The following is a 19445-nucleotide window of genomic DNA, read 5'->3' on the forward strand; positions in this document are numbered from 1 at the left end:
TGAGTATATTTTAACATATCGAGCTACTTATACTGTAAAACTAATTAATTATTAAAAAGTTACTATTTCAGTCAATAACGGCGAAAAAAATATTAAATTTAACAAATTCAACAGTTTATGATCATCTGAAAATCCTGTGATTGTCCTTCCAAACTGTCTTTCATTTCCCCAAAAAACTAAATGATTTACCTTATGTTTTCGGACGCTACAATGCTTGTGTAAGAACAACTAAGTTTATAAGACTTAAGTGTAATTTAAAATTGTTTATCGTATTGCACCTCAAATGAGTTCATTATACTGTTACAATGTGCAAATGTTAAAAACTCCTTCTTCAGTAAATAAACTGCAAGCCTTCACGTCTCGCGTGTCAGTTGTCGACAAAAGCTATTAAGTGTCGTCCATCGATCTCGTCGCTACGTCGTCGTTGTTCCTCGCACTTTGTCTTACTACTGTTACTGACACTTCACTGGGTTGTTACTTGTTATGTACTGTCTTATCACTTAATTACACGTGTTCTTTAAATATAACCTACCTCAAATTCTAAAACATGCATTAAAAAAATGCATTGTAGAGAATTTAAGAAACGACCCGCTTTCGTTATAAGAAGTTAATTTTATTTTATAAAACACTGTGATATGTCGTTGATTGTAGTACTGTAGTGAACAGTAGCGCAATTCTCTTACAATACAGTCGGTTCTGTCGAGTATCGCGAGTTTGAGATTTAAAATGTACTCGTCTCGGGTGTCAGTTGTCGACAAAAGCTGCTATTAAGTGTCGTCCATCGATCTCGGCGCTACGTCGTCGTTGTTCGACGCACTTCGTCTTACTACTGTTACTGACACTCTACTATAAATAAATAAAAAAATAAAAATTGTTTATTTTGCAATCCAATGACACACATTTACATGTTAACACTAATAGCCACACTAGGCAGAGCCTGTATCGTGGCTAATCAATTCACAGCCAGTTTAACATAGGACTTATATTGCTTAGTTACAATTTAAAATAGTTTTAATACAATAGAAAAATTAAAATTAAAAGTAACAATTTATTAACTAAATAATTAATTGGCAATTCAAGTTTATTAGTATATGTTTGTGTGTGTGTGTGTGTGTGTGTGTGTGTGTGTGTGTGTGAGTGAGTTTGTGTGTGTGTGAGTTTGTGTGTGTGTGTGTGTGTGTTTGTGTGTGTATGTGTGTGTGTGTGTGTGTGTGTGTGTGTGTGTGTGTGTGAGTATGTTTGTGTGTGTGTGCGGGTTTGTAAAGACGTGGAACATATTAATATAATAATATCTATCTAACTATTCTCATTAGTTGCTCTGTTTCATCGTAATTTAACTTTAAAAGATATTTATTTATTTTTAGCTGACTTTCTCTTATATTGTTATGCCTAAGGTCACAACTTTTTACTATTTTGTTATACAGAAAAGGAAATAGAAATCTTTTGAAGCGTCTTGCAAAGGCAGTTTTTGTTTGGACACGTGTAACCTTAAAAATTCTCGAGCTTAACATATTTTTGTAATGGGACGAGTTTATGACATCTTTGTGTGTAGATGCTATCGCATTTAAAATATATAGTCTTCGAATACTTAGTAATTCAGCTTCTTTGTATAGTTCCGTGGTTGAAAATCTGATTGGCTTTTTTAACATGACTTTGATAATGGATCTTTGTGTTCTTTCTAGTATTATAAGATGATTAGTTGCGGTTACGTGGTTACTACGTTGTTACTTGTTCACTTTGAACATAAAACGGATCCTAGTCCAAGTAACTACCCAATTATAGTATTTCTTGAGTACATGCAAAGTCAAGATCAAGGTCTGACCCCTCTCTCGTTAGTTTTTTAAAAAAAAACTATTATTGGCATTAGTGTTTTAGCGTACTTCGAAACAGCATATACAATAGGTTACGTTTTGACTTCTTAAATATAATTATGATAACGATCAAAAGGTTATTCATCTTTTTTGAGTTTTTGTACTTTTAATAGCCATAGGTTGATTATTTTCTCAATATCATTTATCCCATCTCCCATGTAATAGTGGGCGAGCCAATTGCCCTTTAGCCAGCACTTCACCAAACTCCGCGCTACTGTTAAGAAATATTCTAACGATCACTTTTCCTTGATGATTATAATCTCGCATTCTAATTTACTTCAAACACAAATTCCCCATGATATTATACTAAAAACAAACAAATCTGAAACACATAGCTTCCTATAAGTATCAAACCGTACAGCGTAATAACTCCTTAGCCCCGCACCTAATAGGTTTGTCAAGCCGTGTGAAATAATGGGGGGGTGGCCGTGAATCTTGATGCCGGGAGACAGGCTCCAGCGCCGTGATTCTGTGTTATATCAGTATTAGTGGTGAGGTAAGTTTATTGATGTGAAGGTTTTGTGGCGTAATTATAGTGTAAAAATAGGGTAGGATTATTGAAGATATTGAAGAATGTATGAGACCTCTAATTTGTGATTTTTTTATATTTGAAACCGCGTTGTGTTTGGTGGTGCTTATTTATTATAGAGCAGAAATGAAATAAAAGTCTACCTAAATGCTGTGAAAACTGCATATTTTTATCACTCACGTGACCGACTAGAATATGCCATTTACCTAAAAGTTGTACTCAATTGAACTGTCAAGGAGTGCATAGCTTGGCTCTCTATATAACACTTCGTATCTTTTTTACAGTACAACCAATATAACGCAATTTGGACATTAAAAATATTGTGGAATTCAATCGATTAATGAATTGCTGCTGGGCAAGGGGTCAAACCTTTAAATGCACCACGCTGGCCAAGTGCGGGTTAGGCACTAAAAAATAAATTTCAAGAACTGTTCTAAAGAACTACTGCTGTAGTAATTTAACACAAAGCATATAGCAAATACTCGTTTTACGCAGATAAAATCTAGGACATAAATTACATTAAATAATCACTAAATAACACAATTTAGTAAATCCCGCTGCATAGAGTCCGAGCGATCAATCATGTGCGTCGCTTGTGACGTCATTAATATAACACGACGTGTCGGTGACGTCACTGCGGCCATACATCTCTGTCACGGTGTAACCGATCGCTGTCCTGTCGCGTTTTGAACGTTCAAGTTGCGCTACTTGCGAGATTTGATTTTGTTATGATGATTTTGCATTGCTACGTTTTAGGAGGAAGACTGCACACAGCTGTTTTTTTATTGAATTTATATATTGTCATTTATGATTGTTAAAGAATCAGACAAAAATGGATGCCGATTTAAAGGTTTGTTGTTGGTTTGGTTTTGGGTGATTTCAGTTTCAGAATTGAAGAAGGCCGGAATGTAATTTACATCTCATCCAAAGTAACTATAAAAGGGTGCTTACATTTACAGCTGTACAACTGAACATTTTTGTAGGGTATTTAGAAGGGAACTCAAGTTTACGCAAAAAAATGTCTCAAAAGCTTGTACTACTAATTGATAATTGTCTTATAATAGTCAAATTGATGTAATAGATACTCTAAGCTACGTCTGTGTATAAGATCTAGAGAAGTATTTGTATCAAAGTTACTATACTCCTTTTTAAATTCTCGCCACTCAATACCATTCCATTCTTCGATCAAGTCTTTACAACGTAGAAACTTTGTGGCCAATTGAGAGAGTCGCCGGCGATCATAAAACACGGTTATGTGTTATCCGATGGCGACACATCGCTATACATCGTACATCTATTCAATATAACATTTTACGAGCGACGGAAGGACACAAAATTTCCATATATGCGTAAATCATTCATATTATAGCATATAGATTCATTCTCGTATAGATGGAAAGAAAGTATGAGGCATTAATTGTATGAACGCGATCAGATACTTCTTTTTTATTACTGTTTTGTGATAAGATGGAGTTGGTATGATAAATTGAATGGTTTTCGCTTAATAAAGAGTTTTTTTACGAGCATTCTCACTGGGACAACATTAAGTAAGTCGCAGATTGCTTTTAATTACTAATAAAGCCAATTATTTTGTGTTTGTTAACGGTCAACAAAACGCCATTGTTATTTCGACTGTAAACAATTCAATATTTTGCCATTCTATGTATTTAAAGCACGGATATTCAAAATATCCGCATTTCCGATCCTACTACCAAGAAGTCTCCCTTATTGCTTTCAAGTAACAGAAAAATTGTACAAAACTTTACTTAAATACAATCAGAAATATTGCCTTGTAAGAAACCGTGTGTTAAAAGCCTGAAAATGATATCTCAAAACAGAAGAACGAAAAGAATATTGTAGTAAGGTAGTGATTCGTACCGTCACGTCTCAGATGCTCTCAATCTTAACAAGATCTCACGAAACACATCTGTTTACCAACTAAATAGCGATATTATTTCATTTACAAGATTTTTCAAATAAAATGAAACGTGAGGAGGAAAATATTATATTTTTCCGGTGAATTTATTTCATAGCAATTTTGTTTTTCCGAGAAGTGTCGCGGTCATTTTATTATTGAGGAAATATCGTGTTCTTGTTTTCAATTGGGTTTGGAAAAAAAAACGTTATAAAACTAGCCATTTTGAGGTATTCATAGCCAGTAGTAATAACGTTAACAACTGTTTTATAGATTGATACCCACTTAATTAAATATACAGGGTGTAAATGACGGTTAACCGAAAACTTCAGTGTTAATTTTGTGACACTAAATGCGCGAAATTTACTTCAACCATTTTTCTCGGAAATGATTGGTTCCCGAGTTAGTCATTTTTCAGCGTTCAATGTATAGTGAACAACGCGATGTATCTTTGCGCATGCCTACGAGATTTCTGGCGGCGGCGGCGCGCTGAGCGACGACATGTCGCGACGCGTCGTAGGTACGTACACGTACCACCACGTCTATGCGCTCACTAGTATGCAACGTATCATTAGAACAATCTTATGTATCGTTTATGGTATCGTAAGTAGGCCCGTATGTTACAATAGCTCATAGTAAAATTGTAAGTAGGTTGGTACCTACTTGGCTTACGTGAAATCAAACAATAATAACAAAATGTAACCAATAATAAGAAAGTTGTAAAACGAATTGTTATCAATGTCTATCAACAGGCAATTACCTGGTGTATGGCCAGAGTTTGAGTACCTTTGGACCCGGACGTACAGGTGCAAAGCACGCCGTGCACTTCCACGTGCTTCACCATACATAACACATCAACATTTCTTCCTATTTACGAACACAACTGCACTTCGAAAACAATAACAACAAAAATAATAACAATAAAAACACTAACAACTCAAAACCGGAACAATAACAAGTAATAATAAACAACAGTTCACACACGACACGACGAATAGGACATAACGAACGACACCGGTGAAGAGCTTCCGTCTTCCGCGAGCGAATTGCTCGAACTATCAAAGAGAGCCGCCGGCGCGGGCGCCTCTCCGCTCACTCGCGCCGCCCCTCGCCCGCGCCACCCGCTCCCTCCGCGCCGTCCGCGCGCGCGCCGCCGATTTGGTGACGAGCGACGAGTTAGGATCCCAGCGAGAGATTAGATTCAATGAAATATTGATGTGGCATTACTTTTTTTACTTGCCACAGTTTTTACTCGTTGCATTGTAGTTTTATTCAAATACCGAATAACATTACAAACATTATTGATGTAAGTTTAAAATACTTTGATATTTATAACATAAAATCAGATTAAAGTAAATAAAATAAACACGAAACGTTTATTTAATTATTTTAATTAAACCATAAAAAATGTAGGTACATAACAATGATAACAATCAATATCCATTCATATTCTTATCAGAGAAACTAACTTATCATAATTCATAATCCCCGGAGCATACTTAGCATCCATTTTGTCGCATCCCATCTTTGTAACATCCACGCGCGGTCGCGGCGTCACGCGTCACTACGGCCATCTACTTTTCGAATCGCACCGCGCTTGTATGAAGTATGAATGAGCGTGTAAATATCGAATAGAATAATAATTTTGTAAGAACAAATGGAACAAAGCGACAATAGGTACATGTTAAATTGTTTATTAGAGATTTTTATAGCGCTAAAGAATATCAATAGGATTTTTTGTCGTTCTGTATGTATTTGTACGTGTAATAATAAGATATCACACATTTTAAATCTTATGAATTTACCTTTTATCGGAGAGCGGGATAATTATGTAATTTTCATTTTTAACATGGAACAAATACTAAGTAACGCTGCATACTAGTGAGTGTGAGGCTGACAGCTGTGTGCGTAATCGTGTCTGTGGGGCGCGCGTAGGTACGCGGCGTGACGTCGACCGTCGCGGCCGGCCGCCGCCGGTGTCGTTGGCCGCGCGCGAACAGCTGATAGCGAATTTATACGTTGTTTTAATCCATTGCTGTTTTTTGTGAAAAACAGTAATATGACGGATTTTTTTTCATATTCATATTGCATTGTGTAGTATTAACGAAATAATACCAAAAAAAATTAAAAAAAACGCATAAAAAATCGGAAAAATCAAGAAAAAACCGATGAAAATTTTCAACGCCATAAGCACCAGAATCGTGTCTAAAGTCATTTTTTTTCGTTTTTGGTAGGCTGTCTGTTACACCCTGTATATGTATCTTCCGAACTATTACGTGTTTTTGGAGTGCGTGTTTACTGTTAAACATTGTCAATAGACCTATTAACAGTTTAAACTTCAAACAATCTGAATTGTGATTTTCTTTTCTACTTACAAACATTTTTTAAGGCAAAAGTAGCCTTGCTCTCTGTCACTTATTTACCTCAAACGAAGATGTAACAGGATAAATAAAACCACTTTAAAATAAACCTGAAAACATAATTAAAGTATCAATATTAAATCACAATAACATCCGATATTCAAAGGTAATTTTACAACGACCAACCAGAAGAATAATTTGCATGAAAAAATAATGAATTCATTTGGTGCTGTGAAACAGTGCGATATATTCGTACGTTTGAGTCAACAATTACGAGTACGGCTTCCGTCCATTGTACGTAGGTTCGATGTTCGATGATTTTTTACAATTTACATGAAAATTGGCGTGCACTGACGCGAGAGAACAATTATCGGCGCGAACACTGTCCTGTGTGACGTCACACGCTCCCAGCATTTTTGAGAATGCAGCTGACGTTGTAAAAGGAGTGAATTCGTTTTATCTTTGTAGTCAGATTTCTAAAGTTTTTTACAATAGGTTTTCGGGTAGGTAGCAAGAGTGAAAATACATTTGCGTTTATAGAGGTAAGCTTTTTATTATTATTAACCAAACTTGCGGCCCGGATAGTAGTTTATGCGTTTGCGACGTTTTCTTATTAAAAGCTCGAGGAGTTTAGATTAAGATTAAAGTCAAAGTACTTAATCGGATAACATTATAAACAGCAATATTTCGACATATCTTTCCCTTTGCCGGGTAAAAGGCGTCATATTATTATTGGGACCTGAAAATCCCAAGTCACATACTCAATCTAGACACCAAACCATCCATTCATTAACACAATTACCCTTTACAACATAAATAATAACCAAAAATATTTTAAAGAAGCATTTTCAAACAGTGAAATATTCTCAACGTTCATATTTGCTTCACAACGTTCATTTGCGTCACTCGGTGTCTGCTGTCTTAGACTCGGTTCCTGTCTCCGTTACACATTTTTGGAACATGTTAAGATCAAGTCACACACTCAATCTAAACATAAAACTATCAATTTATTAATTAACACAATTACCTCCTTTTTTTTGACAACTCCCGCACTAAGAATTGCTCTTTTGTCGCGGGGACTTTTACAAACTTAGAAACAACTATTTGTGGATCGCACAAATAATTGCTCCGTGTGGGAATCGAACCCACGATTTCCCGACGCAATGTTATCGGCGTGGCGTCCTAAACCACTGCGCCACTTTAAACATAAATAACCAAAAATAAATTTAAAGAAGCATTTTAAAACAGTGAAATATTCTCTGCTTCGCGTCACACCGTTCATTTACGTCACTCGGTTTCGCTGTCTCAGACTTGGTTCCTGTCTCGTTGGCTCGTTGGTTAAAGCTCGGAGACTCGACCGGAATATCGTGTTTGATATTGATGTTGATGTTGTAATTTTATTGATTTGTGTTATTCTTTGGTTAAAATTGATGAAGAAGTGTTATAAGTTAGTGATTGATTAAATACCTCTTGCTGCTTTCGTAGTTTAAAAAAAACCAGTCATTAGGTACCTATTTAGGTTACCTATAGAAATTTGATATCTTTTACTAACTTACTTTTTTTAATTATGTCCTAAAGTACAGACTGTTCCTTATATTCTGAAAATAGCATTCTTCCGATAGCCGTGAACAATTGAGCATCCTAACATTCATAATGTGAATTAGACAATCGATTGCATGGTGCTCCTAAAACTTAGTGATTTAAAATAATGATCAAGAATTTCTTGCCAGGTCTTTAAACCGTAACTTCCAAATCGACCTTAAAGTTCATAAAATGACACATAGGCAATCATATGTGTCCATATAAGACCTATAAAAATAAATAATGCGATTTCAATAACCCCAAAAACACTATAATTCTCCAACTATTATCACGTTGAAAGAACAGTCAAACTAATAAATATTCCGACATTTAGTTCAGCGAGACGGCGACCTTATCGCGGTTCACGGTTCAATACCCAACCATCTAAAATATGACGTCACCGTACTTCGTTACCCACACACATACCAACGAGCCAAACTATTATCGACCTTATGACTTCCACATAAGGTTCATATCAAGTGTCTGTATCATTTGTTGAGTTTTAACTTCAAAACTTTGTTTTGTGAATGCGATTAATTCAGGCAGTCGCAAATCAAGCTGAAATTATTGTTTAATGAATCGTTTCATTGATTGTGGAAGGCTTTTGTTTTATTATCATGTTGTGTTTAATTATAACGTGGGAATAATGAGGTATTTATGTGGTACTGTTAAATTCAAATTTGCTAATATCTGCATATTTTTTTCCCTAGTGAAACTATATTTTGTCATCCTGACTATAACGCTTAGCAATAAAGTAGTAAGTATATTTTTAAGGATAATTTATTAACTTTTGTACACACTTTTTTATTATTAGAGCTAACCGTTTTCTTGCCACTGTCAACTATTGACAATCCCGTAATTTTAAATAAAATAAACTAATTAGCGCCTCTAGCGTATTTCACAAGAACTGTTTTTGACAGGTAATTTTAAATGTCATACAACGGCGTCTAAAACACGCTATTTAATAACAAATTCTACATAGAATAGGAAAAAATACTCTAGTCTACAAATACGTTATTATCAAAGATGGTAGAAATCTTATTGAATCCACATTGAGTTTGGATAGATGATGTTATCAAAGTACCGAGGATTTCTAGTAAGTACCTAAAGAAGTAAGTTTATTTGTTTGTTTGTAAAGAAACAGACTTATAGCGAAACTTTCTAAACCTAATAGAGTGGAGACATCGAGTGTAATGTTCACGGAACATAAACATCTCAACAACTATCATTACTTTAAATTTATATCGCAAAGACTTTAGCCTTTTCTAGAGTAGGGACTAGAGAGAGAAACTGCTTGGATTTTTAAAATGCTTTTGGAAAACGAGGTTTTATAAAATTGTTTTTTTTTAACCATATTTTGTAACATCACGTCTCTTTTACCTAAAGAGGTAAGTATATAGTATTTGGCTATTTAAAATTATTATTCCATGTGACAGGGGACGAACCTAATGACATAATATAACGACCACTTAACCAAACTCTGGGATGATTCAGAATATTCAAAAGAAATTTAAGAAAACCTGTTAGCACTTAGAGCATCTCAGGAATTGAACCCGAATCGGTCAGGAAATCGATACACTACTATCACATTAAGGCTGTCTATTTATTACAAAATTTATAATATCTATAATGAACTATTATGTAGATACATTTCCAGGATAAATAATTAGCTCATTTTCCGCCTTAACAGTATACTGCAGTACAATTGGAGACTCGATTAAAATTCATACATCTGTAGCTTAAATTATAAATGTAATTCACCAACCGAATTTAAATTGCAAAGGATATAATACGTAAAAACGTAAATGGGTAACATTATGAAACGCGAACACCCTGTAGACCATTGAGAGACTCAATTTAACTGGGTATGTTTCATAAGTGAATATATTACCATTACAACACTGCACTTGAGTCAAGCAAAAATGGACTTTATGCTATTGGAATAAGGTGTAAGTGGTATGTAGGTGTAACTTGGTTGGTTGGTATATACATCATGCGCAATTATTGGCGGCAGCACATTATTAGAGTAACGAAGACAAACGATGTCTCTACGTGGACTTTGCAGGCTTAGTCGTAATAATATTTGGTGGGGCAGCAGTTTTTGTAGGCGCCTCGTGTTCCACGGATATTAGGTGGAGTAATTTTATGGTGATGAAAGAAGGCGTGTGAAGCTTAGGAGAGGGGTAATTATGGGTTGGTGGTTGACTTGGTATTGGAAGAATTAAATTTTGAAATGTTTCTGGATTATTGTGGCTTTTGAGAGTTTTTATTATATGATTCGTTTGCTGCAAAAATATTGGTGTTTAAATTTTTCCTGCAGGTACATATTCATAATAAGAGGGCAATAGAGGGTAACAAATCAGTGGTTAAACTTATTTCCTGGTAATCAGCATACATACAACTTATCTTTAAACAACAAAGAAAAAGGCCATTAAATGAAACCATCCACAAGTTATATTCAACGTATTTTCATTCTTCATACTCGACGGAAATTAGTAACAAAATCCCTTAAATTAAAATCATCTCCAATCAAAATTTTCACAAAGGTAGTCCAGTCTTAACAGCACCTGTCAAATGACTTCCTCACATAAAAGCCTGAACCAGCTAATACCAGTATTATATTGGCATCAGCTGACGTTGTGTTCTACAGACGGGCGCGTCTCGGCCCCGTCCCGCGCTCGTCCCGCGCCCGTCCCGCCCGCGTATCGGCCGCGTCACGGGCTTATTACGTTAACGAAGACAAACGGTCGGCATGACGTGAATATGAACTGCATGCTAGGGATGGTACAAGGGATGAGCGGAAGCTATGTTTTACAATGAGTTTTTGGGGCAGTTCAGTAGGAATACTTTTTTTGTTGGTGTAATTATGTTTGTTTAGCGATATAACTGAGACATTTATTTTAGAACAACTGTTTTGTATAAAAAGTGCCTTGCAATATTAGTTATTATATCGATGGTTATTCAAGTAACGTTAAAAATAATTTAACAAATTAGTGAATGGACATCGAACATGTTAGCGAAAAGTATTTATTTATAAGTCCATTCGTTAAACCCTACGTAAACCATTCCTAACTAATTTCCAAATTAGCTGGAGGATTTAACAGCTAACAGTAGAAAATGTTTTATTTCCGGAATTTATTATCATAATATCCCATATTGGGAGAGCTTTTTACATTAATTTATAAATCTCCAATATCTCATATTTTACACCACAACCCACCTCCAGTTTCGCATCTACCGCTGATATACATAATTTATCAATCATTTACTTGGAGCGCTCGCGACTATGACGTCACAACCTCGCTCACGACAAATTGACCGGACTCTAATCAACGTTCTAAATTGTCTTTTGAAGCCTCTTCATTTACAATCTTTCGTCTTTACTTAAAAAATATGGTTAACTAGTTGGCCCACTTTGTTCCACTGGCAAAACGTTCCCCTATTTTAACACACAGTTTGATTTTCGAAAACAACATCTTATGTTTGATACTGGTAGTCTCTTCTCTATTACTTCTCTACTACTATTGACTACCGACAATTGGCCTGTGATCGCGAAATTTTGTATAAAAATCTGATCAGCACCTCAGACTGATGTCGTAGAAATTATTTTGGCACATACTAAATGTCAAACTTTCGATACTCGACAGTACCGACTGTACAAAATCGCACTATGGGTCTTAAAATATATTTTTGTGCAATTATATCAAAATTATAAGCGGTTTAGTCGTGTAAACGTGATATACAGACAAAATAATTTTATTTTATATTTTTGTTTATTTCCAATCAAGTAGAAATTATTTTTTTTACACACCATTTACTTCTGAGAGTTCTTCCAAACTCCTGGGAATCGATGAAAATTTATTGATTTAAAATTTAGGAACAACTTTTAAGTCCTTCCTAGAATTTGAACCTTAGTCCTGTGCTTAGTAACCACATTATAGTAACCACCTTTAAACTGTCTTTATGTTATGGCTTACAGCTTAATCTGTCTCTAAGTTAATTTTCATGACAATCGGTGAAACCATATTATCTTCATATTAGTGACAAACAGATTTCTACTTGATGTTTGGACTTTCAGTTTTCTTAAGAAATGTAATTAATGATGTAAGTTTATTTCAGTCTAGACTTGAAGGCAACTAGAACAGAAATAGTATTAAACAAAATTAAGTGCATTCTTAAGAAATGCCATTAGCAACTAATTTGCAAAGCAGAATAACTTTTCAAGGAATTCAAGTAGTCTGTTTTAATAGTAATTTTATAAATAAGCTGTTTATTATTATTTATCCATCTTGTTTTTAAAGAATAACTCCAGGACTCACTATTGATTTGTGTTCAAGGAACTTTTACGAACAGGCAGATAATTTCTTTATTTTCTTTAGTTAAGATAAATGTCTAGTAAAACCTCACCCAAACAATAAAGTCACAATTACATTCAAATTTGTTCAATAAAGCATCAAATCCAAGATCCCGCAAACTATAGGCATGACCCGTTTACCTACTGGGTAATAGAAGCGTCATAGGATTCTTTTAGGTAACAGGGTTCCCATTTCCAAAAAACCTCATAATTAAAGACTTAACCACGATTACAATGAGCGGTTTAAATAATATTCAAGTTTTTGAATTACTGTAAATCTATACCTTTAATATCACAATACTCGATAAGGTAAGAAGTTATTATTTCATAATGGCTTTAAAGTATGAGGTCGTTAACCTCATACTTTCCCAATTTACACAAATCTAAAGTCATTTTATATAATGTCTATGTGTGTCTATGTCTAATGTCTTTGTATTTTTTATATTTTTGTAACACCTTATACCCAGGTAGGTGTTTATAAGACGTAATAACTGTTGTATGGAAACAATTATTTGAAATCTTGAGAACATTTGAAGCATTTAATTATTTTTTTGTAGGCTGGCTCTCTCGAAATAAGTCCAAACATTTATGCGGTCTGGTTGCCGTCCTTTAGACGGAACTTTTTCAAAAGATTCTGCAAAATATTAAGAATTGGAATCAAGAAGTACCCCTTTTTCATTACGGAAGGAGACCCTTGCCCAGCAGTGGGACAATAATGGGTTAAATTTATGTTTTATATGTAAAAATTTTCACCGAATCTTTTGCAAAAAAAAATACTTCTTTACCCGAAATGCGTTTACAATCATAACCCAAGCTATAACCGTATAAAGACGTACTCCCAGCCTAATCGTCAGTCGATAATGACACAGACTGTACACACCTACATGTGCTGAAGACTCAGTGAACCGGCTTGTATGACGAGAATCAGTTACTACTCGATTAGCCACGAGGTGAACCTACGTAGTTAGGGGTACTGGTATGAAAATAATAAGTGTACCGACACTTTGAACACACAGGCTACCTAGAATAGGTGTTCAAATTGCTGTGAAATATCTGTAAGCTAGGTTGTATGGTATATAAAAAGTAGTAAAGTTTAGCGTAGTATTAAAGCTAAAAACATACTTTATCATCATTCATCTTTAGCAGTGTTGAAGTTGTCCTCAGAAATGCAGTGTTTTAATATAACAATTATAAAGAATATAATTAAAACTCATGATCAATATTTTTTTTGATACGTTGAAAAACAGGAGACTTATGTTGAATGAACACCTATTAATAACAACTAAATCTACTTTAACACTATAAAATATTTGTCCGAAAATACATGCTTCACGACATTATTTTACTATTTGTTTTTACTTAAATCATCTCATTGCTTTTATTATCCCATACAAATGTTCCGCTACTAGTCTAGAAACAAATGAAACAAGTGTAACGTCGCAAAATTAGCAAAATTTTACTTTCATATAAACCCTAATTCAAACATCGTAAACGGGTGAAAACTGTGCGACCAAACTTCATAGTGGAAGTAAGCCGACTGGTCATCACACGGACGTTTAAAACCCAGAATTTATAGCTCGTTAATCTTGGCTGACCCTTCCACGTCATTGGCTCTCAATGAATTAATGCCTTCGCCCCTGGGATTAGCGTGATACTTGTCCGGACCGACTACGTAACTACTATGGTAAGGTTTTACAAGACTGTTACTAGCGTATGATCAACGATTAACGTCATTATTACTCTATACCTAAAATAGTAAATGTGTTTTTTGTCTTCAAACTAAACTACAAGCTTTAGCTAGCTAGCTACACCAATTTAAGCTTATTCATCATCCATTGGAATATGACATATTTTAGGCCTTGCGTTTTTAAAAGGACGCAACGTAACTTTTCAATGGACAAGAAGTCTGTGTACTTCCAGGATTGGACCACTGAACTGATTTTGCTGTAATTTGAATGGACAACCTTTTATACTCGAACATCGCCCCATCCATCAGCTACTCATATTAAAAGAAACTTAACTACAATTAAAAGTCTCAGCATTATGAAACAAGCGTAACTGGCAATGTATCGTCTCGTGTAACCCTTACCTCTCCACACGGAGGTATCCAGCCATGAACTGGCACGCAGCATGAGACGTTTGGGAATAAGGCCTCATTTCCGAGCACAACTTCCATTGATACATTATCGCTGTCATCGGACTAGTTAGTTGGACAGTAGGTAGACCGAGTCTCACGGGAGCGAACGATATTGAGAACGTGCTCCCGAGAGGTGATTTAAGTTTATACGTTTGTTTATCAGATCAAATTGTGATGGGAGATTGGAAGCGTTTTAAAGAAGTCTGAAGATTGTAGAGAAATTGAGAATTATTGAAGGAAATCATTGTATGGTGGGAGTTCAGTGTCGATTGTAATGTTCTAACAGTGTCAATAGTAGTCAGTAGGTGATAGGAATTATGGTCTCATCTAGAAGCAATTGTTTTGTCTTATTGATAGAATATTTGTGATGACACCGATTTGCTGTATTGTAGTTTATCTTTATCAACTTTAGCAGAAATGTATTTAGTCTCTGTATAGCAGAAGAACTTAGTTGTTATATATTATTGTGGACAGCGGTTTTTTACAGTAAAATGGCCTGAACACTGAATCAAAACACGGGAAGAAATCAGCTTCAAAATGGAAGAGTTATCAGATTAACATCAAAACAAACGGAGTTCAATAACAGACAGAAGCAACGAGAGAAAAAACAAGAGTATCATCGATGCAGTAACAAAGAGGCTTTCATCTGTGACGTCATATCACATTCCGTGTGCGTCCCGGCGCCGTGCCTCAGTCGTGCCGGATCCGCGTCGGTGCCGTGCCTGTAATCCTGCGGGCCGGATTAATGCCCGCGTCGGCTTTGCCCGACTGTCGTATGACTGATGCGCTTTATCGATTCAAAAGCTTTGTTTTTTCATTTCGTTTGAAAACGAACGTCAGTGTAATTTAAAATTTAAGTAGCTTTTCGACCATATTATGTGTTTTAATGCAAAAATGTGGCGATGGTATCAATTAATCATTTTATCTCATTATTTCGTACATTTAATCATATTATACCAATGGAAATTCAATTTTTAATTTTGGTAGTATGTTCGAAAATGTGAAGATATACATTAATTTTCCTCGCGAGTATATTCAGTGGGTGTGACATACACGTGGTATCGAGATTGCTTTTAGGTTTATCTACTATAAGAAATTCCAAGGAAAAACTCTGTCACATTATCAGAAACAAGCAATCAATATCTTTGTCTCACTGCTGGGCTAGGGTCTTCCTTATTGAGAGAAGGGTTAGGTCTTGAGTGCGCCACGCTGGCCAAGTGAAAGTTAGGGACATCGCAAGCCCTCAAAAAATGAGTTTAAAGAAATTAATAAAAAAAAATTGTATCCCTATTTCCGAGCGCTTTCGAAGTACTGGTGTGTAGACATTAAATGACTTTATTGTAATTACTCTCGCGTTGCTTTTTAATTTGATCATAAACAGAGTAATGTGAAGTCATATAGAAGGAAGTCTAACTCTTTTAACGACCGACACTTTAATTCAGAAATTAAAGATTTAACATCTTTGGCTTTCCTCCAGAGCTATTAAGTATTTATTATGCGAACTTTATAATAGCTATATGTATAACTTTTTTACTATAATTTTTGCAGTGTTTTAATATTATATGAAGAGTAGAAAATAATTAATATGGCTTTATACATTATCTGTTATGGTCGTGCGGAATAGATAGATAGATACTAGCGGCCGACCACGACTTCGTCCGCGTGAACTTCAGACGAATAATTTTGTCCGTTTTCACAACAATATTTATTCTGCTTCACTCCTATTAGTTCTCAATGTACCTAAACATGTATGTTTTTTAATTTGCACCAGCTTCTAAAATTTTTTTCACGCATTTTCATCTCTTTCTTACCAATTTTATTTAAACAATGCTCGTGTCTTTTAGTAAACTGTTTGATTATATTAAAGGGAATTTTTATGCTATGATTTATCAAAGCATAGAAATCCTCTTTAGTTCTGTCTCTAATTTCTACAATCAAAACGTTCAAGTACATATCATTAAACTTCATGTTACCTGAGCCCCGGTACATCAGACACGGGCGCGCCGTCTTCCGTCAGCCAGGATATGACAGGCGCTGGCGTGCCGTGCGCGGCGCACGAGACCCTCGCGCCCGTGCTGTTGGAGAACGACAGCCGGGGAGGCGGCTCCATCAGGAACAGCAGCTGACATGATGATGGAGACACTAGGGAAGAAGAAAAACGTTTTATTAATTCGCTCCTTGAATACAAAAGGGTCACAAATCGAAAACTATAAATTTTACAGGAGAGCCAAAACAAATTTTTGAAACTGTTTTTTTATAATATTTTATATATTTATTAATTAAATATAAGATGTTAATATATCATTAGATGCGTATTTTTTAGCTCTATCTATCTACAATATAAACTTTGTAATAGCTGTTACCTATTAAGAAAAAAAAGCATATATGTCCGTTTTGCATTCAAAATTTGAACCAATATCATGAAAAATATGTCAAAAATTAAACACAGTTTTGCAAATAAAAATGGTTTATTGTACATTTTTTGGTGAAAAACCGTATCAAAAAGTAAAATCTTATTAGTAAATAAAACCATGAGTGAATAGACACCAGGAAAACATTGTATTAAACAATCTAAATTAAAAAATCTTTACTTATTATTAAATAAGTAATATAATAGAGATCAACTTTGTGCGTAACTTTCATTATTTAGTAAAATTAAACATCAATCATCATCATCAATCAATGGGTAACGTGCCGGGTAGACTGAGTGCAGCAGGAGTATTAAATAAATAAGATAATAGAAAAGTTTTATGAGTAAACCTTTATATTTAGCATTCGTGGATTATTCCAAAGCTTTTGGCAGCATCAGTCATTTCGCCACTAAATCATCACTCCATAACCAAGACCTTAAGAAGATACTATGTAGAATCGAAGCTACATACATCAAACTCATCAAAGCAATATACAACAATCTCTCTAAATCCTCAGAAGCGTGAAACAGGAAGACCCGCTATCTCCCAAATTACTTACCAGCACCCTCGAAAAAATTTTCAGGAGCCTGGCGGCAATCAAAAGGCATTGTTGTTAGTGGCAAACAGTTAACAAACCTTCGTTTTGCAGACGACATTGTCCTCTTCTCTTCCTTTGCATTGGAACTCGAATCAATGCTCAAAGATCTGAGCACGGCAAGCCTTCAGATTGGACTAAGTAAGAACCGTACAAAAACCCAGGTTATGACCAACAACACAAAACGTAGGGTCGAGGTAGGCGGGCAAGTCATACACTATGTCGACGAGTACAGTCTGTCAGTTACTTGAGCCAGATAACCTCTTTTAACAACCGACGGGACAAAGAGTTGGACAAACGTGTCACAAGTGCCTGGAAGAGCTCCTTGTCCATGAAAGAGCTAATGAAAGGTAACCTTCCACTGTCACTAAAGCGAAAGCTCGTCGAAATGTTTATACTACCCGTCCTAACCTACGGTGCCCAAGCATGGTCCCTTAAGGAAAACCAAAAGTAGAAACCGAAGTTTTGTCAGAGAGCGATGGAGCGTAGTATATCAGATGCAAGAAGAACAAAATATCACGTCCAAAATTCTATACTGCGCTCCCAAACTCGCATAGCCGATTTAGGGAAGAAGACCGCCAGGTTGAAATGGAACTGAGCCGGCCACATTATCCGCATGCATCCGGAAAGGTGGGCCCGCATATTTACCAACTGAATGCCAGAGGATGGTCATCGCAGACGCGGGAGACCTAAACGGAGATGGCGGGATGACCTAGACGCATTTGAAAAGGACTAGTCGGATCTTGCCGCTAAAAGGGCGATTTGAAAGGGCAGGGTCCCTCCTTACCTTTCCCTGCATCAAAATGTTAAATTTTGTTTTGAAAATTTTAACGAAAACTAAAATTATTATCATGCCAAACGGCCATATTTATGGCCTTCCCATTCTAGCATGCTAAAAATAATTATTTATTCCACAATAATTTTGTGCAAAAGGGACGTATTTCAAAATATGCTACTGTTATATTACAAAATATAATAACAAATACTAGTGTTTGAATGCAAAACGGTAGTTTTCAGAAAAATGGCACTTTTGTATTGCAACATATGGTAACAAATACTATAGTTAGAATGCAAAAAGGACGTTTTCCAAAATATGACAGTTTTGTATTGTAAAATATAATCACATAACTTGAAATTTGGCACCCAACACAAACGTATTTTGGATTGTGGCTTTTTTTCACGCAACTGACGAGCATTTGCGTTGAATCTCCGGGCGCAACTCACAAAGTGGCTGTTTTGCACTGATATTACCTGTCAAAGTGAGCTAATGCAAAAAGGGCAGTAAGTCAGTGCAGCCATAATATAAGCTAAAATGATGGGTGTTTTTTTTTTACTATAAAATATAGTCGGTTCAGGTGTCATTTTTGCAATAAAACGATTTTCATTTTTTTTTGAGTTGTGGCCCTTTTGCATTGAAGGAGCGAATTGATTGCATAAGCGTTTATCTTAGCTAAGAAAACGACAGGTTGATGGAAAACGACTTCGATTAAATAACTAATAACATGGTTAAAAATAATTGAGCATCAGTCAATTTTTTTTAAATTAGCATAGTAAAGTGCTGTGTCCTATGAATGCCCGGACTCCTTATTTAGATCACAATCAAAATTAAATAATATTTTTGTCTCGACTTCGTTTTCTTTATGAATTTTGGTTGTTAGTTAGTTAGTTAGTTGTTAGTAGTGAAATTATCGT

At 35.4% G+C, this 19445-nt stretch overlaps 1 protein-coding gene across 3 annotated transcripts in view; it reads right to left on the reverse strand.

Moving 5' to 3' along the window:
* The window catches only part of LOC142981905 (cell adhesion molecule Dscam2-like), a 221668-nt gene that overhangs the window by 103665 nt on the left and 98558 nt on the right, over positions 1-19445 (reverse strand). For all 3 annotated transcript variants that reach the window (XM_076128169.1, XM_076128079.1, XM_076128247.1), the window contains exon 3: positions 16721-16889. In XM_076128169.1, the coding sequence (XP_075984284.1) occupies positions 16721-16889 (169 nt within the window). The remainder of the gene's footprint in view (positions 1-16720; positions 16890-19445) is intronic.

The sequence above is a fragment of the Anticarsia gemmatalis genome, chromosome 1, assembly GCF_050436995.1.
Source record: "Anticarsia gemmatalis isolate Benzon Research Colony breed Stoneville strain chromosome 1, ilAntGemm2 primary, whole genome shotgun sequence".
NCBI lineage: Eukaryota > Metazoa > Arthropoda > Insecta > Lepidoptera > Erebidae > Anticarsia > Anticarsia gemmatalis.